This window comes from Callithrix jacchus, chromosome 15 (genome assembly GCF_049354715.1).
Source record: "Callithrix jacchus isolate 240 chromosome 15, calJac240_pri, whole genome shotgun sequence".
NCBI lineage: Eukaryota > Metazoa > Chordata > Mammalia > Primates > Cebidae > Callithrix > Callithrix jacchus.
This window is the reverse complement of record NC_133516.1, coordinates 88,656,077-88,680,117: the sequence shown is the minus strand read 5'-3', so window position 1 is coordinate 88,680,117 and position 24,041 is coordinate 88,656,077. Positions and strand designations below refer to the sequence as shown.

Genomic DNA, 24,041 nt, shown 5'->3' with positions numbered 1-24,041 from the left:
AGCTGTCACCACCATTGAAATTTAGACCTGATCAATAAACCACAAAACCATCTGATAGAAAATAACATGAATAATTTAATGTCTTTTCAACTGACTATCATTCTATCAAAATAAATATACAAATCAGAGTTAATAGATTTTAAAAAGTAACTGTTATATTCTTTAAGAGGCAGGAGGGGAAAAGCTTTCTCTCTTAGTCCTCTCCAAACAATGATTTTCTAAGCCTTGTCTAGGTATCTGGCACTGTGATTGTGATCAATTCAAGTGAGTCTCTTGGCAGTCATATTTATTGGGTAAAATGACCACCATGGAGTATCTGTGGCACCTGAGATTTCTGCCTGTCCCGGACTCATCCCAGACTAGAAGCCAAAAGATGAGATAACATTTTATCTATTTTTATTTTTATTTTTTTAGATGGAGTCTCACTCTGGTACCCAGGCTGGAGCACAATGCACAATCTCAGCTCACTGCAACCTCCACCACCCGGGTTCAAGCGATTCTCCTGCCTCAGCCTCCAGAGTAGCTGGGACTACAAGTGCCTGCCACCACACCTGGCTAATTTTTGTAGAGATGGAGTTTCAGCTTATTGACCAGGCTGGTCTCAAACTCCTGAATTTGTGATCCACCTGCCTCGGGCTCCCAAAATGTTGGGATTACAGGTGTGAGCCACTGCACCCTGCTTGATTTTTTTTTTTTTTTTTTTTGAGACGGAGTTTCGCTCTTGTTACCCAGGCTGGAGTGCAATGGTGCGATCTCCGTTCACCGCAACCTCCGCCCCATGGGTTCAGGCAATTCTCCTGCCTCAGCCTCCTGAGTAGCTGGGATTACAGGCACACGCCACCGTGCCCAGCTAATTTTTTGTAATTTTTAGTAGAGACGGGGTTTCACCATGTTGACCAGGATGGTCTCGATCTGCCGACCTCGTGATCCACCCGCCTCGGCCTCCCAAAGTGCTGGGATTACAGGCTTGAGCCACCGCGCCCGGCCCCTGCTTGAATTTTTTATCATTTAGTTGAATGCCCTGTTCTATGCACTGGATAAATTTGTTAGGGAAATATTAGAAATTTCAGTGGTGTTTGATTTTACATATCTCTCTGCAGTAGAGTGAATTACCATTCTCTATAACAGAATTATACACCCATACCCTTTGCAATGTGATTTCATAGTTCCTCCCTGTGGAACTATGGATGGAGTCTCTCAAAGACTTTGAGCTTGGCCCTATTATTTGCTTTGGCCAATGGAATATCTGGACATAATACAAGCAGTGCGTTTATATAATCTGGTCTGGCCTTTTGTAGCTCTGACAGTTGCCAGGCGAATAGCACGCCCTGAGTAGCTGTAACCAGAATGAGAGATATGGGGAGAGACCTGAACCCAATCGACAGCTGGCCCATAGACATATGAGTGAGAAATAAATACTTGAGCTATAAGCCACTGATATTTGGGGGTTGTTAGGCAACTTTATCACAGGCAGAAACCTGAATAATGTACCTTATGGTAATAACTTTTCCCTTACTCAAACTGAGAGAAGCTTCTATTCATCTTACTTTGGGGATCTCTAATAAAAAATTTCCTCGCATTTTTTCCAACTTATTCAATTATAAAAGTCCTTCTCTACCTTAGAAGACCAAATCTAAAATTATATCCAAAACAAATATGCACATTCAGTTAATTTATCTTTCTGGCTTTAAATCACCAAACCCCACCCTCCCCCAAGTTTAAATGGGTATCCATCCTATTTGAAAAAGTCCATTTCTAATCTGGGGGGTAACAGTGAGACGCTGTACCTGGAGGTTTTGTTTGCTTTGCATTCTCAATCTCTTCCAAGGCTCCAGACCTTTTTTCCTTAGCAAGACCCCTTCATAATGTTCTTTGGCTATTGCTTCCAGCTGCTGGTTCCTCTTAATTCTCTTCTGCTTCTCTAGTTCTTTCTGGAAAAAATTAAAAAGTAAAATGCTATGATCAAAAAACAAATGAGTTTCATTTCAATGAAAAGCTAATGAATTTAATTTGAACATGTAACCATTGAACATGGTGTGTTAATCATGATAACAGAGCTCTGGATGATATAGCTTTTTCTTAAAAAAAAAAAAGAAAGAATTCTGCTAAGAGGGTCAGGAGAAGTTGGTCATGAGTCTACAAGAATCAGGGCTATGCATATTCTTGGGTTTATTCAGTATTATTCACAGAAATAATCTACCTCTCACCAAGTTACTAAAAGGTAAAACATCTAGTTAGAAGAGCAGTCAGGATTTTTTCCCTCATTATTATGAAAAACCCAGCCATACAGCCACTTCATTTAAACTATAGGCTAGAGATTTAATGATACTCCATTAAAAGTCTAGAAGAATATTCTTACCACTAAGCTGTTTTTCTTTTTAAGTGATGAACAGTAAGTCCAGAGGCAAGTTAAAGATATTTGATCATCATTAAGCTACCTTCCCTCTTCTAAGAAGGAGAAAGATGAACTATTCCTGGTGATACAATGAGAAAAGACACTCCATGACCCTTAAAGAACTGCACCCCTGAGGGGTATGACCAAGAAAGATGACAAAAACTTAATGATCGACCCTATAGATATAATTATTTCTTTTATTTCCTTTTTATCTTTTAATAAAAATAGCTTACAGTGAAGGTGAGAAAAAAAGAAATCTACCCAGAAAGGGTGAGTGGGAGCAAGTTACACCTGCTGTGAAAGACACAAGAGCAACAAAGACTGAAGACTGCTTTCATAGTCGTCATCTTTACAGCACAAATGCAAAAACATTTCATTTAAGCTCATTTCCTTTACTTCAGGTGACTTCACATCAGGAAAAGGGCAGTGGTGAACTGGATGATCCTAACAAGCTACTTAATGTGTCTGAACCTGTGAGAGAAACATTATAGAGAGAGCAATGGGACATTTCTAATATGGAAGAGAGAATCACTCAAATCTTCCTATACAAATTGCCTATTTCTGTACAAGCTTTGAAAAATGAAATGTCCATATTCTCTTAGACATTAAACCAAAATAAGCTTTATACTCTTTATTCCAGGCACTTGAGATACATTTTGAATGAAATGGCCAGAGAGAAAATTTACAATTTTCTCATGCGTAGTAAGTAAGAGGAAGCCAAGGGTTAAGTGGGGAGGGAAACATAAACTGACCCTTCCACATCCACTGAAATGTCCCTGTTGCATCAAGGCAGCAGCTGCATCTTGCAGACAGACATCTAACCCAGATAACAACCTTTGGAGAAGCCCTCAGGCTCAGACAAAAGCACCTATTCCCATGCACAGATAAGTTATGGAGTAACTATCCTCCTAGAATGATAACTATGGCTGGTGTTATCGGCTCCAAAATGAAAATTATTTTCAGATGAATTGCGGGGAAAACCAGACTTTTTCAAAGTCTACAGTTCCATGGAAAAATATAAAGAAAAACATGAGTTCTGCTTGAGTCAAAATGTTGTATTCTTACACAGCAATTTATTCAAATGTGTATTTCCTTCCTCTATTAAGGATTCCTCAACACAACTGGGTGTATATTTCATTAATATTATCACATTTTCAATTTCCTTGTATATAAAATATCTTTAATGGCACCTGAATTCATGATTTACTGTGAGGATTACATGAGATGATGCTGTTTTGAGATAGCACTTATAGTGGGGATCTATGTAGCTAGGGTTTCATAGAACATATAGTTCACTCAGGCAAAAAAGGGATATAAAATCTGTATTTGTTTCTGAAATAAATGTGTAGCTTTATCAGCTAGTATGCTTTAAGAGAACAGCCAGAAATTACAGCTGTTTAAAACAGTACAGGGCAACTGACACTGCCCCAAAACTCTTGGCCTTCTGTCCCTTGTACGCTTCTCTCCCTTTGTGCTCTAGAGTATATTCCTGCTTACCCACTCCTGTAATTTATACTCTGCTCTTTTGTGTCATGAATTTCTCCCTCACTACTGGATTATCCCCATCAGTATGCAAACATGCGCCAGTATTTCCCCTCTTCAAAAAAACCAAAACCAAAACCAAAAACTAACAAATAAAAAACAACTAGAGACCATGAGTATAGATGCAGAACTCTGATCTCATGAGCTCCGCATCTATATTCATGGTCTCTAGTTCCTCACCTATTCTCTCCTCAGCCCACTGGAATGAGACTCCTTTCCTAGCACACCATTGAAAGCCTTGTTGTCTAGGTCATGAATGCTTGCCGGGCTTCCAAATCAAAGAACCACTTCCCTGTGCTACTTTTAATTGAACTCAATAGCATTTAGCCAAATTCACCACTCCCACCACTCCCCTAACAGAAATACTTTTTTCTCTTGGTGTTTTGATTCTAACTTCCTTTCTACCACACCAGTTCCTCATCCTCTGAATAGCTATTTACAGTCCTTAGGACTTGATCTTGCACTTTCATCTCTACTCTATCCAGACAATCTCCCAACTTGATTCCAGGTACTTCCAGAGCATTAAAAACAGAGACTTGCTTTTTTTACTTCCTTACACAATCTTGTCCAGGCTTATATACCCAAGGACATATCTGACATGTTCATTTGGATGTCTAATAGGTATCTCACATTTAACATGCTCCCACTAGACACTGCGGAGGCTGCCTACATCCAGGAGCTCAAGGATCACCTCCTCAGAAAGGCATTTCCCATACTGCTTCCACCAGCTGTACCACTCTCTCACTACTGCTTTAGTCATTAACTTGATTATTGACTTACTTTACCCAACTAGAATATAAGCTTTCAGAGGGCAGGGCTGTTATCTTTTTCTTCATTGCTACATTCTAACATCTAGAGCAATGACTATCCTGTAGTAAATGCTTTACAGATATTTGTTCAATGTGCAAATATGCTTGATAAGCAATTATGGAAAACTTTAAATCTTGCCTCTTCTTCTCTGATAAAATTATCTTAACCACAAACTTCAACTGTTCATCAATCAAAAGTACATACAGCCACAAAAGTTATTGCCTGTTAAATACAAGCATTTAATAAACACAGAGGGGGGTATTAAGAGGAGGTTAGATTTTCTATTTTCAGAAGGTAACTGTATGAGAGCTCTGAGTGGCCGTCTTACTGTGGCACCTGACATGCTCTTCTGGAAGGGTCTGGGAACACTAAGCTGTAGCCATGTCTTGCCCCTGTATCACCTCTTGCTGAATATAGAGGACGAGTCTGTCATGGGGGCTTATCCACGAGGGATTCTTCCAGTTCCTTTACCTAAAATGATGTCATAACACCCTATACGCATCTAACTGGGCTTATCTCATATTATCTATGCAAAGAAATATATATGATTGCCCCAGAGACCCTCTTTATCATATCAACAATAGGGTTATCAGTGTCATTAGACAACATGGTACCTCTGCTGGACAATTTGCTGGTACACTCAATGAGCAAAAAACTGCCCAGATGAAGAGGTTAAGCAGAGTTTAACTAAACACATTTAGGATGCAATGATTCAGGGAAGTCTAAGAAGGCACTTGTTGAGAAGTGCCATTGTCGTTTTGATATCCAGAGGAATAACACTGCTATGGCCTCGGAGGTTGCTCACTGGGAACAGCTATATAAAGTAGATAAGGAAGTACAGAATTGCTTGGTAGAACTTGATGCATCAAAAGGAATAAGACCCAGGAAAATCTGAGTGGAGAAGTACATCGTGTAGAGCATCTTTGTCCAGAAGGAAAAGGAGACAATGGGCACGTGCATTTTAGATCTAAACTTGTCCAAGACTCAAGCATAGCCAGCCTATAAATGCATCTATCTCAATTTAGATACCTCCAGTTGACTAATGAAATGGAAACTAGCCTATGTGACAAAATCTTTTTATCCATTGCTATGAACTGCGGCTTCTAAAAAGAAAACATTTGGGGTTGGTATCATGAGAGAAATAAAATGATCTCTTAGTAATGTATTTTTCACCATTCTTGTTTTGCATAAGCAGTTTTCTTCCAACAAGAAAAAAGCTGGACATGCAAGAAATTAATGACTTTTTGTGAACTGATCAGAGATTGGAAGTTACTCCCAAATTTGGAGAGACAGGCATCCTCAGGGAAGCACAAGACCTAAGCATTTGTTTATCTTAGGCCGAAGCCACTGGATACCATATGAGTGAGTAAGACAATTAAACTAGAAATTTTGATGAACTGATGGAAGCAGAGACTGAGTAGGGCAGCATGAAAAGGTTGAAGCTCCTGGGAATCATAGTCATGGGGGTGGTTCTCACCCCTCTGCAGGCTTTTCTTCTTGAAACCACACCAGACTCTTCACAGAGAAGATCATGGAGAATCCACAGAAAGTTCCCCCATGGCTCTGTCTGGGGAGAGGCACAGCAGCAACTGCAAAATCTTCCCAGAGCATCCTCCCTTAGGAAACAAAAAGTTTATCTATCCTGGCAACCACCACAGAGCACTGACAGAACAGCACTGCATTTATTGTTGTTGCCATGGTCACCATTGTTGAGGTTTGAAGGGCAGTGGGGATTCTGCTGAGACAAGTCCTCCCTACCTCACTTAGGGGTTGGGGAAGCCTTATTCTCCAGAGGGAAGGTCTTTTAGGTCACAGACTGAGACAGTGGTGGATACCCACTGCAGATGAAGGGAAAAGGGGGACAGAAAAAAGCTCTACCCCTAGGGTAGAAACAGAAATTCTCTGAGTGCCTAATGCTTTGCTCTCCAAACACTGAGACTTAATCAGAACAGAGAATACTCCCCATTATCCACACCCTATTACCACACTTATACAAGCTTCCAATAATAATAGTGGATTACAGCTAGGAGAACTGTAAATAGATTATCTCTGGGGAACAGCACAAAAGGAAGACCCAAAACCAAAAGAGGAAGCAAAAACAAAGTCATTAGAAGACATGAAAGTCTCTGGTGTCTACAGCATACAGCAACAAACCTCAACAATGGTGTCCATGGCAACAAGTTTCAAACATAGCCAAATTCCTGGCTAAATTAGTATGAATTTCCATACTCTAGGCCCACGTTGCAGTTTGTATTGCCCTGAACAAGAGGTCTGGCCTTCAACAAAAAAATATAGGACATACCCAAAGATGAGAAAAAAATACACCGTGAAAAGATAAGGTAATCATCAGAACAAGACTCGGATATGACAGAGATGTTGAATTATTAGAGAGGGAATTTTAAATAACTTCCAAAAATAATGCTAAATGTTCTAATGGAAAAGGTAGACATTATTCCAGATCAGATAGGTAATTTTAGCAGAGACATGGAAACTACAACAAAAGATTCAAAATTTAAAAAACGCATGGTAACAGAGATAAAGAGGGACTTCAACTGGCTTAATGCTAGAAGATACAGCCAAGGAAAGAATCAGGTAACTTGAAGACAGGGCAATGGAAATTACATAAACTGAAAGGCAAAAAGAGTGAAAAACACAAGAGTGTATCTAAGAGCTGTGGGACAATATGAAACAATTAACACTGGCATAATAAATCCCATAAGGAAAAGAAAACGAAGGGGGCAGGTGAAATAATTTGAAGAAATAATGGGCAAACATATTCCAAAATCAGCAACAAAATATAAAACCATATATCCAAGAAGCTTAAGACCACCAAAGCCAGATGAACCAACCAACCAATCAACAAACCAAACCACCAACCAACAAACCACACCTACATATATCATATTCAAACTACTAAAAATCAAAGATAAAGAAAAAATATTGAAGGTAGCTAAAGGGAAAGACCCACATTACCTACTGTCATGGACTGAATGCTTGGGTCCCCCTAAAGTTACTATGTTGAAGCCCTAACCCCAAGTGTGGCTATATTAGAACATAGGCCCACTAAGAAAGTAATTAAGGTTAAATAAGGTCCTAAGCACACAGCCCTAATTGGATAGAATTAATGTCCTTATAAGAAGCAATATCACAGTGTGCTTGCTTACTCTCTCTCTCTTGTGCTTGTGTGCTCTCTCTCCCTTCACTCTCTTCAAACACAAGCACCAAGGAAAGGTTGTATGAGGACATAGTAAGAAGTTGTCTGCAAGCCAACAAAACCCCTTTTCAAAAACCAACCATGCTGACACCCTGATTTAGGATTTTCCAGCCTCTAAAACTATGAGAAAACAAATTTCAGTTGTTTAATCCTAGTTTGTGATACTTTATTATGGCATCCTGAACAGAATAAGACACCCACAAAAAAACAAAGGTAAGAATTACAGTAGATGTCTTGTGAAAAACCAAGCAAGCAAGAAAACACTTAACATCATTAAGGTTTTGAAAGAAAAAAAAAAAAACATGTCAACTCAGAATTCTATATCCAGCAAAACAAAACAAAACAAAACAAAAACCAAAAAACCATACTTTAAAAGTGAAGGAAAAATAAAGACTCTCAGACAAATAAAAATGGAAGGATTTCACTGTCAGCTGATCTACCCTATAAGAAACAGTAAAGAAAGTTATTCAGGCATAAAACTATAATATAGGTTAAAAACTTAGATTTACACAAAGAAATGAACAGTATCAGAAACAGAAGAAATAAAGGTAAAATATAAGCATCTTATTTTTAATTCCACTAAGAGAAAACTAATTGTTCAAAGCAATAACTTTAACAAGATATTGCCTATTTATAGTAAACATAAAAATATGACATGTGACAATAATACCAAAAGGAATGGAGGAAGGAAATGGAAAATACTGATAGAAGGTTATTTCATTACATGTAAAGTGTTATTACTTGAAGGTGGAAAGATATTATTATTATTATTGAGATACGGTCTTGCTATGTTACTCGGGCTTGTCTCAAACTACTGGACTCAGGCAGTCCTCCTGCCTCAGCCTCCCAAGTAGCTGAGATTACAGGTACATGCCACCACACTCAGGTGGAAGGAGATTATTTTAAAAATGTAAACATTAGGGTAACTCTAAAAACCTTTTCAAAAGAGGTATAAATGAAAACTCCCCAAAAAAGATAAAACAGAATCATGAAGATGCTTAATTAAAACCGGATAAGGTAGGGGGAAAAAAAGGAAAAACAAAAAAGTACAATAAATAGAAAATAGCTAACAAGATGACAGATCTTAATTCAGCTGTGGACAGGCATGGTGGCTCATGCCTGTAATCCCAGCAGTTTGAGAGGCTGAGGTGGACAGATCACTTGAGGATGGGAGTTCAAGACCAGCCTGAGCAACATGGAGAAACCCCGTCGCTATTAAAAATATAAAATTAGCCGGGCATAGTGGTGCACGCACCTAATCCCAGCACTTTGGAAGGTTGAGGTGTGTGGATCCCAAGGTTAGGAGTTCGAGACCAGCCTGGCCAACATGGTGAAACCTCATCTCTACTAAAAATACAAAAATTAGCTGGGTGTGGTGTCACACACCCATAATCCCAGCTACTTAGGAGGCCAAGGCAGAGGAATCGCTTGAACCTGGGAGGTGGAGATTGCAGTGAGCTGAGATTATGCCATTGCACTCCAGCCTGGGCGACAGAGTAAGACTCTGTCTCAAAAAAACAAAACAAAACAAAAACAAAAACAAACAAAAAAACACCACCACCAAAATAAAAAAAAAAAAAACACCCAGTCCAGGCATGGTGGCTCACGCCTGTAATCCCAGAACTTTGGGAGGCCGAGGTGGGTGGTGCATCACAAGGTCAAGAGATCGAGACCATCTTGGTCACCATGGTGAAACCCACGTATCTATTAAAAATACAAAAAATTAGCTGGGCATGGTGGCATGTGCCTGTAGTCCCAGCTACACAGGAGGCTGAGGCAGGAGAATTGCCTGAACCCAGGAGGCGGAGGTTGCAGTGAGCCGAGATCACATCATTGCACTCCAGCCTGGGTAACAAGAGTGAAACTCCATCTCAAAAAAAAAACAAAAAACACCCAAAACCAAACTCTTAACAAAATACCAAAATACCAGCAAATGAAATCTGACAATATATAAAAATAACACACCATGATCAAGTGAAGTTCATCTCAGGAAGGCAATCAATGTAAGTTGCCACAATAATAGAGTAATTAAGAAAATGATATGATCATATCAAAGATACACAAAAAGCTTTCAATAAAATTTGTAATAAACATTCTCAGCAATATAGGAATAAATGAAAATTTACATAATCTAATAAAAGGCATTCATGAAAAACCCACAGCAAACATCATACTTAATGGTGAGATACTGAATGCTTTCCGCCTAGATCTGAAACAAGGCAAGGATGTCTTCTCTCACCATGCCTATTCCATCTCCTACTGGAAGTCCTAATTAGAGCAATAAGGCAAGATAAATAAGTAAAAGGCATGCAGATTGGAAAGGAAGAAACAAAACTGCATTTATTAGCAGACAACCTGGTTGTCTATCTAGAATATTCCAAAGAATTCACAAAAATACTTCTGGAACCAAAAATTCATTTAGCAAGATTGAAGGATACAACATCAACATATTAAAATGAATTATGTTCCTATATTAGCAATGAATAAATAGAATATAAATGTTTAAAACAACATGATTTATAATAGTACCCAAAAAATGCCGTACTTAGGTACAAATCTAACAAAATGTGAGATGTGTGGAAAGCTACAAAAACACTGATGAAATAAATCAAGGATCTAAATGGAGAAGAAACACCAGCAAGATGATAGAATAGCAGCTTTCTACCATCATATTCCCACAGAAGCACTAATTCTGATAAGTACCCACGGATGAGAGTACCTTTGTGGAAGTCCAGCAGTGAAGTTCCAGCACATCATTGGACATATTGAAGAGAGTAAGAACAGTTTCACTTTATCTGGGTCACCCCTCCCCCAAGTCAGCATAGTTCAGTGTCAAGAGAGATCCCCACAGCCTGTGATTCCTCCTATGGGGGAGTAAGCACTCAGCTCCCTCAGCTGTGTAGGATGCTGCCCAAGAGGCCTATTCCTTTACCTTACCCAGATTACTGAGGTAGTCAGCACAACTGAGCGGTTCAAGACAGGGTCTTGCCATCTTGCCCAGGCTGGTCTCAAACTCCTGGGCTCAAGCAATCCTCCCACCTCAGTCTCCCAAAGTGCTGGGATACAGGTGTAAGCCACCGTGTCTGCCCCCTTGATCTCTTTTGGTCTATGTAGCACATGATGGCAAATACTCTACTCAGTATCTCTGGCTGTTTTTTTTTTTGGGGGGTCGGGGAGGGCCTTATCTGCCCAAGTACAATTTAATAACCTAGAGTTAGAGCTCTTACTCTTATTTTTTCTGTGTGTATTATTATTTCTGTATGTATTATCACTTCTTCCATTTGTTCATTCATTTATTTACTCATTAAACACATATCTGCTGGTTGCCAATACAATAGAGAGCAACACCGGACTGCTCCCTTAACTCTTACGGAGATTACAGTTTAGTTGGGGATGTAGAAATGAATAAAACAGCCACAAAACACATGCACAACTGTGTCAATAATGTTCTGAAGGGAAGATATTTGATGAGAGTCCACAAAGGGGGACCTAACCTAACTTTAGGTGGAAAGGAAGGTGGGCAGGGTGGGAAAGGCCAATCTGGACAAGGTCATGTTTGAGCTAAGATCTGAAGAATGAGTAGCTTTACATAAATAAGATCGAGAAAAGAAGTGAAGGTGAGAGAAAAGTATTCCAGATAGAAGTTCCAGGTTAAAGAGGGTGGATAGGGCCACAGTATCACACACAACAGGCCTCAAGACACAGGGACTGACCAAATAGACAATACAAACCATCTTCTTCAGTCTCTTCTCTTCTCGTTTTCTTTCAAGCTGTGCCTCCTTTTCTTCAGCCTCCCTTTTCTGACGTTCCTCCTCTTGGGCCTTTAACTGGGCCTGATTGAGATTAGAACCCAGAAAAATCAGAACCCTTAGTTTCAACAGAAATGTGATCCTTTATGTTCAGGATAGTCAAGTGTCTACCAAAGTGCCTTTCCTGTTTCTGGCAGAAGTCTGCACTTTGTGATAAAAGTAGGAAACTCAACCAACATGTCATCAGTTATGTAATTTCAAAGTTTTTCCAAAAGAATCCTTTTCTACTTGTGAAGGTAAGACCAATCATAAATAATAAGACCACTAATTTTTCATTAAAAACAATTACTTTTTAGTGCTTACTGTCATCTGTGAAAAACTAACTCCAAGTTAGAAACAGTTTAGGGGGAAAAAGGTTTTCTTTCATTTCACCAGAAAACCCCCAACTGTTGGAACTGTTTATTTTTTCTTGGTATTTACAAAATTTACTTCAGATAGTCTAGGTCAAAACTTTGGAAGATAAGAATTATCCCCCTTTGCAAATTTCATTACGTTAGACATCTACCTACAACACACTAACCTTGGTTATGCGTAAATCTTCTAATTTGCTGGCTCTCATCAACTTTTATAACATTTCCTTCCTTCTGTGCTAATGACATTGATGTTTCTGTCCCCCTTATTTTCCTAAAATTGTTATAGAATTCAGGCCAGTAGGCCAAAAACCATTTCTAAAGTTGGTGTAACTCTATTGTCTCAAGAGTTCTAGACAAGCAAGGTTTCATTTTTTAAGAAAGACAATCCTTTTTTTTTTTGTTTTGACTCAGTTTGCATTCTGAATTTATTACCAATTTTTCTTCTTCTTGTTTTTTCTTCTTCTCTGCCAAGATCCGCCTACGTTCAGCTCGTTGAGTTGCTCTCTCTTCCATAGCTAGAAAATAGTAACAGAGTTCTAATATTTTTTATATTGAAAAAAGATGAGGAACACTGCAAGAGAAATGTCTCCATTTCATAGTAAAATTTAGTGTTATTATTAGGGTTTTCTTATAAGTTGAATGCTCACAATCTCAGAAAATATATTGAGATAAACAGAACTTATATACACTCCATGGTGAAAGACCAATTATTATCCCATCCTCAGCAATGATGAACAATTTATTGTTTTGTTTACATTTTTATTAAAATAATTGTTTACTGGTTTATAATGTGCCTTGATGATACACTTTTAGTATATGAAACCCAGAAACCAGAATTCTAATTTGATTATACCTTTGATGAATACAGAAAACTTTAATTACATCTAACCAATACTTTGAGGGTAGAATCATTCCTAAATCCTATTGAATCAGCTAATTTTTCTTAAGTCACTGTACATAAGTCTGTATATATAAGAATAACAACAAACAAAGTTTGGGGTCACGATGAATATATTTCAATCCAGTTTTAAGGCCTGGATATACAGATGGGCAGGAAATGGAATCATACCAGGCATTTGGAGAAATGGCATCTGAACGAATTTGAGTGTCAGACTCCTGTTCTTGACAGTCTATTAAATATCGATCCAAAAGAAACAAATGTGCAAGATGGTCTGATAATATGACTGTAATCAGTTGGGGCTTTATTAGGAAGAGGGGCATGGATGGGAGGAGTATGAAGTTCTGCTCACCTAAACCAGCCAATAGTTACTTCCAGTTCCTTGTGCCATATTACAGAGAAGAGAATTGAAGTCCAAGTTTTAAGAATTAATAAACAAAAAACTCACCAGGCTATTTCTTACAGATATTAAGTGTCTGCTGTGCTGAAAAAGAATGGTAGTGCCACAGATGGCAAGAGTGAAATTGTCTCTAAGAAGGCAGAAATAGACTAGGGGATTAAAGTAAGAGACCCCTAAGAAGCAGAGTCTTTGGTAATATGCCTTTCGCCCATTTTTTCTAGATATAATCATTAAAAGACTACTTGAAAGTAGACTGGGCTTCTAAAATAGCTAACTCCTTGATTGAACAATAATTTTTAAAATATAATCACACTTAACTGGGCATTTCCTGACTAGGCTTAATGATAGGTAAAAACAGCAGCTGTCCTGGCAGATAGTTAATGCAAAGACTGCCAATTTCTTCATTAATAGGAATTGCTGTAGGCACAGTGTCTTTCATTTGTAATTACTTCTTATTAAACCAGCAATCTTGCCACAGGTAAAAAATCAAATTTATAAACCCCAACATAACTGTCATAGTGCCAACCACCACATGCAAATATACGTACAGTGAGGAACTAAGTACACAGAAAAAACAATGAGCGGATTCACTAGGTGGGTTCTAAACAATGCTTCTATTCATACAGTTTAGTTTAAATAAGGGTTTCTGGTCAGGTGCAGTGGTTCATGCCTATTATCTCAACACTTAGGGAGGTTGAGGTGGGAGGACTGCTTGAGGCTAAGAGTTTGAGACCAGACTGAGCAACATAGGAAGATCCTGCCTGTACCAAATGAAGAAGTAAGTGTTTCTATGTGCATCTTATCTGGTTTGTAGGTTTCATTACTAAAATCCTATCAACAAGGTATGACATTTTAAAATGATGTAATAACTTATCTTGGATTACTTGTAAACTGATCAGTATTTTAACATTAACAAAGTGCGATGACAGGTGAACTTTCAGTGTTTGTCCTTGGAAGCTACTCAGAGTTTTCTCATTCATATAATTATCCTTTTTTCCCCCCCACAATTCAGATCTCAAATTACAGAAAAATGATACATCTTTAAGCTTTTTTTGTTGTTGTTGTTGTCGGTTGGGAATACCAAAAATGTCGGCAAAAGGGGCGGGAAAAAAGTAGTGGGGCTCTCTGGCATACTCCACTCCTCACATGTCTACCGTTCTCAGATTCTGAGGACAGGTTCTGCTATGTCTTAAAACCTAAGAGTTGCTAGAATTCAGTCCCAGTGTACACATTCTGCTCTAGGAGAGCAGATAACAACCAGCAAGGCCACCATCAAGACAGCCCTGCCTTTCAGTATGGGATGTGGTGTCATCAATTGCTTTCGTTTCTTTTTGGGTCCAGAAAGAGAATTCCAGGAGTCACTTCTACTGCCTTCAGCCCCAGGGGAAGCAACAGGTGAACTAGGGGAAAAAGAAAAGAAAATAATTTAGACTACTAACCGGTTTCCTTCAAAGCCCTTTGACCTGAGATGCTCAAAGTCTTTTACAGACCTTAATGAATCCCTACCCTCTGAGATAACTATATATTGTATCCACTCCACAAATCTGTGTAATGAAGTATGGAAAGGTTAAGTGATTGTGTCTACACAGTGAGTCAGGTACTCTGACTCCCATCCTAATGCTTCAAATCGATAGGTGTCACCACATCTTATCCTCCCATTTACCACATGCAATGAGTATGTCTCAAGCACATCTGAAACCATCTTAAATGGCTTTTCAGAAATTTGGGCTCTTATGCAAGGCTAAAAGATGTTTTGTTTTATCCCTAACAACTATAAATTTAAGCTAGGAAACAAGCCAGTCCAGGGGCTGCTCCATGTGACCCTGATGTTGTCTGACTTGGCTTCTTAGCACTAAACATAGCTAGAAACCCAGAAATAGTAGAGCAAGGAGGCATTTTTCTCTTTAACTGGCATAGTAACAGACATCCTCAAAGGCAGCCATGACCCAAATGCTAACTGTATAACTGGATCCTTAGGGGCACCCTTAACTATCCATGCCTGTCATGTGCTAGTCACAATACAGGCTTCTTTGCTTTGAGAGTGCAAAATCAAGGTAAAGGAAAGATCATGGAGTTTAGAAATAGGGCAAAGAAGTTCAGGAGCCCAAAGTGAAAAACCCCTCAAAGTGAGTCCAGAGTATTCTGATAAAACAGACATACATCACAAGCATCTTGCAGGTTGGTTCCTTTTCTCCTCTGGGCTTTGACAGCAGGCGGCTCTGTGCATCTGTGACTGCTGAGGTGTGCTCTGCTGCTGCCCACTGAGCCTCTGCCAGCTGCTGTTTTTTCTTCAGCTCGAGAATTGTTTTCTGCTGTTCCTGAAGTTTCTTCTTTTGCTTCTCAATCAGCTGTTGCTGGAAGACATGGCAGCTGTGGACATGACCTAAGCAAACCCGTTCTGCTTTCTGGCTGGTGGTTCCAAGCTTCTTGTTGCTGCCAGGCTGTCGAGAGGGTTCAGCACCCAGGGTCTTGTGCTGCTTACTGCCAGGGGCACTCAGAGGGACACTCTGAAGGGGACCCTGCAAGTTGCCTGTTGTTCTTCCTAGGAGAGGACTGATCATACAACCACTGCTTTCCAAGGGAGACTCTTCCCACAAAGGGGGCACAGCAGTCACCTGACAGAGAGGAACATGTTAAAGCTCAGCTAGTTAAAGGACTGTGCTGAAGGTCCAACATTCATGTAGTCAGTATTATTTTGTTTAATGGCACAACTGCCATGCATTGCAGGTTAAAGTAAAGGTGGTCTGTGCTCCTGGCCTGGCTACCTCAGAGGCCACCACTCTTAAAACATGCACTGCTGCTCACCATGAATATAATTCTACTATAAAGACACATGCACACGTATGTTTACTGCAGCACTGAACACAATAGCAAAGACTTGGAACCAATCCAAATGCCCATCAAGGATAAGACTCAATAAAGAAAATGTGGCACATATATACCATGGAATACTATGCAGCCATAAAAAAGGATGAGTTCATGTCCTTTGTAGGTACATGGATGAAGCTGGAAACCATCATTCTCAGCAAACTAACACAGGAACAGAAAACCAAACACTGCATGTTCTCACTCATAGTGGGTGTTGAACAACGAGAATACATGACATAGGGAGGGGAACATCACACACTGGAGCCTGTAAGGGGGTGGGGGCCTAGGGAAGGGATAGTATTAGGAGAAATATCTAATGTAGATGACAGATTGATAGGTGGAGCAAACCACCACGTATACCTATGTAACAAACCTGCATGTCCTGCACATGTATCCCAGAACTTAAAGTATATATATTTAATAAAGGACACCCCAAATGCACAAACTATGTTTATTAAATAGCAACACTGTCAACAGGGGTTGCCTATCCTGAAAAAGCACACTGAAAAAAATTTGGTTTTGTCAAGTGTCATAATGTGGAACAACAAGAAAGACAGACGGGTAGCCCCTGGTTATAACCTTAACAGCCTTGGCAACTCTGTAACCACACTTGAATTTTCAGAGGAAAGAGAAAAGGATGTAGGTTTTGGGAGATATAGTTAAAAAAAAAAAAGACGAATAGAAATGCTTCCCATAGACTCACTGAAATGAAAGATGTGATATATGGAAACTCTGACATGTTAAACACTTTTAAAAGTAATCTTTTATTTCAGAAATGTCAATGAACACTTTTTCATGAGAACACCTGCTTAAGTAATTTAGCATCAAGCAGGGTCTATGTTTTAGGCTCTTTTAAACTTTGTGGTAATGACACCTTATTAACCCAGCAAGACTGTGTCAAAGCCCTGAGTAAAGCGACAGGGTTTCTTTTGGATCATGTTACATTTTAACATGGAAATAAGAACATAAAGGAAAAGCTTAGTGGTACAGATTGTACTCAAGAGAGCAGGAGTGAGTGCTGTGGCTTATTTGGAAAAAATTACCTATTAGCTAACTGGTAATTTTGGAAAAATTCAAGGTACAGTTTGTGTGTTCTTGGTACATGAGTTCCTATGACTGTATAATTAATGAGCATTTAACTAAAGATTTTATATTTTCATTTGTTCATGTTTTGTTCCACACTCTGGGAAAAGATTAGTTTACCTAGTCTCTACAGCTCTTTATTTTCATCTGTTCCATTTTTAACAATATTTTCTTTTCTTGATAAAGGCTTTTATTTTTGATTTCAGAGATTTGGAGGCTTTTTTATTGAGTCTAAATATATATATATAGTAATTATTCTGTTTTACACAGGTAAAAAATATTTTCTGCTGACCTTTTTTTCTTTCATTTAAGAACAGTGGCATTTTGTAAGGTAAAAGGTTTCATATGCTGTTTCTTAAGATAGAAGTCTCTCTTAGGTCTCAATGGAGACAAAATTATCTGACATAAATGTAGATAAATTGCCTAGGGGAAGGGACCAAAATGTTATAACATAAGTCCCAATAAGCATCCTCATGATCCCCCCTTTCTGAGAGAATAGGCTTAAATTAAAACCAACCTACTTGCAAGCAGTAATCAGGGTAAAAAGCAAGGCTGGGGACCCTCCAGTGCACAATTTAAATTCACATGTCTGAGTTAAGTACTTAACAGCATTATGTGGCAGGTGGAGGTGAGGGGATAGAGGATCTTCTCCAAAAGGTTTTCTAAACATGAGAAGTGCAGTGATAAAAGAAGACAGCTGACAGGACTGACTTAATAAAAACTTAACAACTGTGTGTAGTACCAAATACCATAACTAAACCGAAGAGACAAATGACAACATGGAAAAAATGTTTGCAATATATAATAATAAAAGCATCAATAGTCTTAAAAATATAAAGAACTGTTATAAATAAGAAAAAGATATCAAATAGAAAAATGGACAAAAGGCATGAAGAGACAAGTCACTATATATCTCTATCTTCTACATATATATATAAACACACACACACACACACACACACACACATACACACACACAGTCGTGCATTGCTGAATAATGGGGATTTGTTCTGAGAAATACATTGTTAGGTGATTTTGTTGTGTGAACACTGTAGAGTGTACTGGCACAAACCAGGATGGTATAATCTACTAAACATCTAGGCTATATGGTGTAGTCTATTGCCCCAGTCTATAAACATGGACAGCATGTTGCTGTACTGAATACTGTAGGCAACGGTAACACATGGGCAGTATCTGCATATCTAAATAGAAAAGGTACAGTAAAAACAGTATAAAATATAAAAAATGGTACAACTGTATGAGGGCACTTACCATGAATGGTGCTTACAGGACTGGAGGTTGCTCTGGATGAGTGAATGTGAAGGCCTAGGACATTACTATATACTAGCCCAGACCTCATAGACATTGTGTACTTAAGCTACACTAAATTTGTTAAGAATTTTTTTCTTCAGTAATGAATTAACCCTAGATTACTGTAACTTTCTATTTTATAAACTTTTAAGTTATTTAACTCTTTGACTCTTTTATAATGTAATAGCTTAAAACACAAACACTGCACAGCTGTACAAAAATACTTTCTTTCTTTATATACTTACTCCATAAGCTTTTTCCTGGTTTTAAAGCGGTTGTTTTTTAAAAATTTTTTAAACATTTTTGTTAAAAACTAAGATACAAACACACATATTAGCCTAGGGACTACACGGTCAACAGCATCAAGAAGTCACTAGGCAAGAGGAACTTTTCAGCTCTTTTATAATCTTATGGGACCACCACTGTGTATGGAGCCAGTCATTAGTTAAAACACTAATATTGTGCACAAGTATATATTCAGTATAAAAATGTTTAACTTCACTAGTAATCAAAGAAATACAAATGTTGAAGCAATAATAAGATGAAAATAGAACATACATTCCATTTTTAGGTATTATTCTAAGTAAAGCATTATGGATATGTGCATATTTAGCTACTAGGATGTTCACTGAAGCATTGTTCACAATGCTAGCAAACTGGAAACAACTTAAATTCCAGTAATAGAGGAGCTAAACAGATTCCAGATTACGGCTCATTACAGAATAATGTAATGTAGCCATTACAAAATGGTGGAACAGAAAACTAGTCCATAGACAGGGGATACGTATTAGATCCATTTGTGGAACTTGAAAAAAAAAACAGGTGCCCCACACCCAGAATTCTGTTTTAGTAGATATGATTCTAAGGTATACTCTAAGTTGAGAACAACTATTGCAGAAGTGGATGTAATGACAGAAAATGCTCATGTTATATTGGGAAAATGCAGTTTTTTGTTTTGTTTTGTTTTGTTTTGTTGTTTTTTTAGAAAAACAGTAATTACATTAGTATTAAGAAGAAAAAAAAAACATGGCTTTCCTTTTCCTGAATTTTGGCAGACTAGAGTTCCTCAATGGCTTGCAAAAGAAAATTTAAAAGCTAAATAAAATATGAAAAGATGTTTCCATATGCTTAGAGAAAAGACTAGATGGCTATACTTTAACATGTTATTAGAGATTATCTACAGATGATAGAATTATAGGATATTTTTTCTCTGTAACTTTCAACCAAATTTCTACAATTGGTACATATGACTTTTCTTATTAGAAAAAGAAAAAAATTTAATTTCCCCTCTTATAAGTCACAAACTCAGAAAGGAAATGTCTGATGATAAAAAAGAGGAATTCAAGAGTTATAGACAGTGCTTTACCTGTCTGTTCCTAAAGGAATATTTTATTTAGTTGTTTTAAATACCCTCTCAATATTACCTCCCTACTAACTTCCAATGATGCCAAAGGTTATATATAATTTTAGAAAGAAGATTCAGTTCAAGAAAATAAACACGGCCTGAAAGGTAACCTTTGTGTATTGAGGCAGCTATAATCTTTTGATAGCCTTGACAAGGCAACCTGACAATGACTGACATACCAGCTATAAAAGTGCAAACCTCAAATGCAAGTGTTTACTAAGCAGGAAAACCAAACAAACAAAAAACAATGTCCATTTCTTACTGGTGGACCCGCCATGACTGTTGCCTCCTTGGGTAAACTGATGCCTGATGACCCATTGGCGCTGAGTTTCCCCAGTGATGCTGCCTTCAGCAGTGCATCCATCTTCTTCCTCGTTTCCTCTTTTGTGAGAGCCAGCTCTCTCTTCAGGAGCTCGGCACCATGCCAATGCTGCCATTCCGTGAAGCAGTGTCGGAGAAGTCGTTTCCGGTTATACTCAGTGGCCAGCTGTTGTTTTCTAAGCAACAAAGCACTCCCATTAAAATAAAGAAGCCATTTACAGTTTGTTAACTGATAATATAAATGAAACACAAGTCCAAAGGAGTTCCAGAAATGCTCCATCTTAGCTTTCGCTTAATATTTTATATTAAGCTAAATGAAATTGCTTTATAAATTCCCCAGTGCAAAGGATCTCCTCATAGAAGGTGTCAGCACCTCAACAGATTACCTTCAAGAAGAGAGGAACTGTTCTGTTCTCTCATGTCACAAAGGCATATGAAGTTTTTTTGATTACCAGAGTTTCTGAAAGCTTTTGGAGGGGAAAGAGCGAAAAGAAGAGGTATATGAGTAATGACTTTAACAAGATGAATGCATGAGGGAGAGAGAGGTTCAGCTAGGCATGAAAGTTTTAAAAAGAGAGGTTTGGGAGAAAGAGAAAGGAACAAAATTATAATACTTAACAAGTTAAATTGTCGATAAATTAAGTATAAGACTTACGAAGATCAAAGTAAAACTCTGAGGGTTGATCTTGTGAAAGAAGAACTGGTCAGAGAAAGGACTGCTAAAGAGAAGGACTCATTGAGCAAACCCTTGAACTGAATGCATGCCTGCCCCAAGAAGACAGCTGCTAAGCACTAGATGTGTGAAGAGCAAAGGCAAGGCACCTGGTCTCATGGAACTCATTTATTTTCTAGACCTTCCTAAAGAAGAGCTCCCTTTGATTCATGGAAACTTTATAAATGTTAGGGGACATGACTGAGGGGAGTTGGTATGTGGTGTTACTGCCAGCCACATTTTCTTCCCAGTAGGAATCTCCATTAGGAGACACTTTGGTGGCGGTCAGTTGAGAATTCAAGCATAGAGGTCTCTGAAATCTATCTCTAAATGAATGGGTATTATCCTGAAGAACTGAGCTGTGAGCTTAGAACTTATTATATAGTATCAGGAATCAGCTTTGAGGTTCAAAATCTAATACTGTTTAGACACACTGGATTTTATCTTGGAAAGGTGACTCGTGTAAGTTCTCCATCATACTGTTTGTATATTCATTTCTGTTAAACACATATAATGAACTCTAGTCAAGGACTCTTTGGGGTCATATCAAGCAAATCATAAAAGTTCTTGGTGAGTCAGGAGACCATTTCTAGTTCTTAAGTGTTTATACAACTTTTAAACCTTTTTTGACTGTAACCTACAATAAGAAAAAAGTTATATTGTTACTCAATATACAAGTTTATGTTTGTGTGTAAAAGTTTCACCAAAAAATATTTACCCTTACCACAGAGATATACTCTGATATTTCTATTCTAATCTAGTCTATATTTCTTTTAAAATAAGCAACTCTGCTAACAGCATATTTCATTATACTTAATTGTTTCCTTCTAATGCACTGATAGGTACTCAATAAGTACTTAGAGATTCACTTACTGATGGTTTTTGTAATAAAAGTATAATATAGGTGGTAATAAACATATATGTTTTAATTTTATGAATATAAATATCTGAGACTGAATAATCTTGAAATAACAATTTTAGAAGAAATAACAATAATAAATCAGATAGCAACATAGGTAAGAACAAAGCTCCAAAAATTGGTGTATAGTGAACAAAAAAACCCTGTAACACTTTATTCAAGTGAGTAAAAATCATAAATTTCTACAGGATAGAAGATGTACGTTGCTATGTCTGATTAATGTGAAATTCAATTTTCATCAATCTGCTTAGGAAGGAGGAGTGTGAAATTTACCTGATGTATTAATTTCCTGTTTTTACAGTATAAACAGCCAAAAGCAGTACAGGGATTATTTGGACACTAAGAAAACGCAAAGAGAAAAATACTTCTGTGAATATAACAGGACTAAAAAATGAAGAAAATGAGTAAAAAAATGCATATTCAATATAGGGCTTAACACCCATTCTATAATGGTTGTGTGGGGGACATGAAAATGTAGTTGGCTAGGCCATGGCTGATACCTGTAACTGCAGAGCTTTGGGAGGCCGAGGTGAGCGGATCACTTGAGCCCAGGAGTTTGAGACTGGCTTGGGCAATATAGTGAAACCTCATCTCTACAAAAAATACAAAAATTAGCTGGCAAGTGCCTGTAGTTCCAGCTACTTGGGAGGCTCCAAGTGGTAGATCACCTGAGCCTGGGAGGTGGAGGTTACAGTGAGCCAAGACAGTGCCACTGCACTCTAGCCTGGGCGGCAGAGTGAGACCCTGTCTCAAAAAAAAAAAAAAAAAAAAAAAAAAGGAAAAAGGAAAATGTAGTTACAACAACTGTATTTGTGGTTTGAGGCAGAAGGGCAGAAGCTAGAGAGACAAGGCTAGTTCCACTCCTTTTCTCCTGCAGCTCACTTGGGCCAGAGTGACAATGTTGCATATAAGCCAATTTCTATACTTTTTAAAAGATGACACTAAAAACATAAATATTTCTAAAAGTAAAAATCACTTAAATTTCCTAAACCTTAGTCAGATGCAACTTACTTTGATATGCTCACCTAAAGAAATGGTTTCAGACATAGGTGCCAGATAATCACAAATGAAGGGCAGAGTTCCCTTATGAAAAATAGCCTGTCCCAATTTCCTTGCAATCTGAAATCAGGGAATTTCTAGCAAGAGTATATAAACTGATCATCACAATTATATATAACTGCCTGCAGAGAAAGGTAGTCTCTGTTCATCTAAGAATATAAAATACAAAAGGTTTGCATAGGAGTTTAAGTATGATTCTTGCTGCCCAGAATGAACACTCAAGTGATACTGATTGGTGCATGCTGTAGAACTTACAAGTCAGAAGAATGCTAACTAGATATGGGACAATGGGCCAGCAACTGAGTTTCTAAGCCGCAGATTCATCCTCTAAAACAGTGTCAGTAAACTCTATTATGCTGTCTATCCTAAAAGAGTTTTTTACTGAGAACCTAACCGAGGCGGGTGGATCACGAGGTCAACAGATCGAAACCATCCTGGTCAACATGGTGAAACCCCGTCTCTACTAAAAATACAAAAAATTAGCTGGGCATGGTGGCGTGTGCCTGTAATACCAGCTACTCAGGAGGCTGAGGCAGGAGAATTGCCTGAACCGAGGAGGCGGAAGTTGCGGTGAGTCGAGATCGCACCATTGCACTCCAGCCTGGGTAACAAGAGCGAAACTCCGTCTCAAAAAAAAAAAAAACAAACCTGAAAATAGAGAACAAAATTTACATGTAAGGTAATACCCTCCATCTTAGGACAAGACTACTAGATATCTAAAAAGTGTCTCGAATGTTTTAAAAGCAAATGAGAAATTATACATAACCACAAGCTGGTGATCTGATTGAGTGCTATAATCTGATGCAGAACATAAAAAAGCAGTGACATGAACAGTTACATTTGAGATGAGAAGGTGCAGCAGGAATAAGAATGAATAAGCTCATGCATTCAATAATGCGCAAGCTACCCCAGGGACAAAATGAAAGATAAAAACTCTGTTTT

General features: G+C 38.2%; 1 protein-coding gene across 1 annotated transcript in view; it reads right to left on the bottom strand.

The window, feature by feature from the left end:
- Window positions 1-24,041, bottom strand: part of CCDC191 (coiled-coil domain containing 191) — a 95,064-nt gene that overhangs the window by 30,919 nt on the left and 40,104 nt on the right. Inside the window, exons 9-14 of the mRNA XM_054246076.2 lie at window positions 20,351-20,585; window positions 15,582-16,036; window positions 14,709-14,821; window positions 12,556-12,638; window positions 11,693-11,794; window positions 1,788-1,931 (exon numbers count right to left, since the gene is read on the bottom strand). Coding sequence (XP_054102051.2) covers window positions 1,788-1,931; window positions 11,693-11,794; window positions 12,556-12,638; window positions 14,709-14,821; window positions 15,582-16,036; window positions 20,351-20,585 — 1,132 coding nt within the window. The remainder of the gene's footprint in view (window positions 1-1,787; window positions 1,932-11,692; window positions 11,795-12,555; window positions 12,639-14,708; window positions 14,822-15,581; window positions 16,037-20,350; window positions 20,586-24,041) is intronic.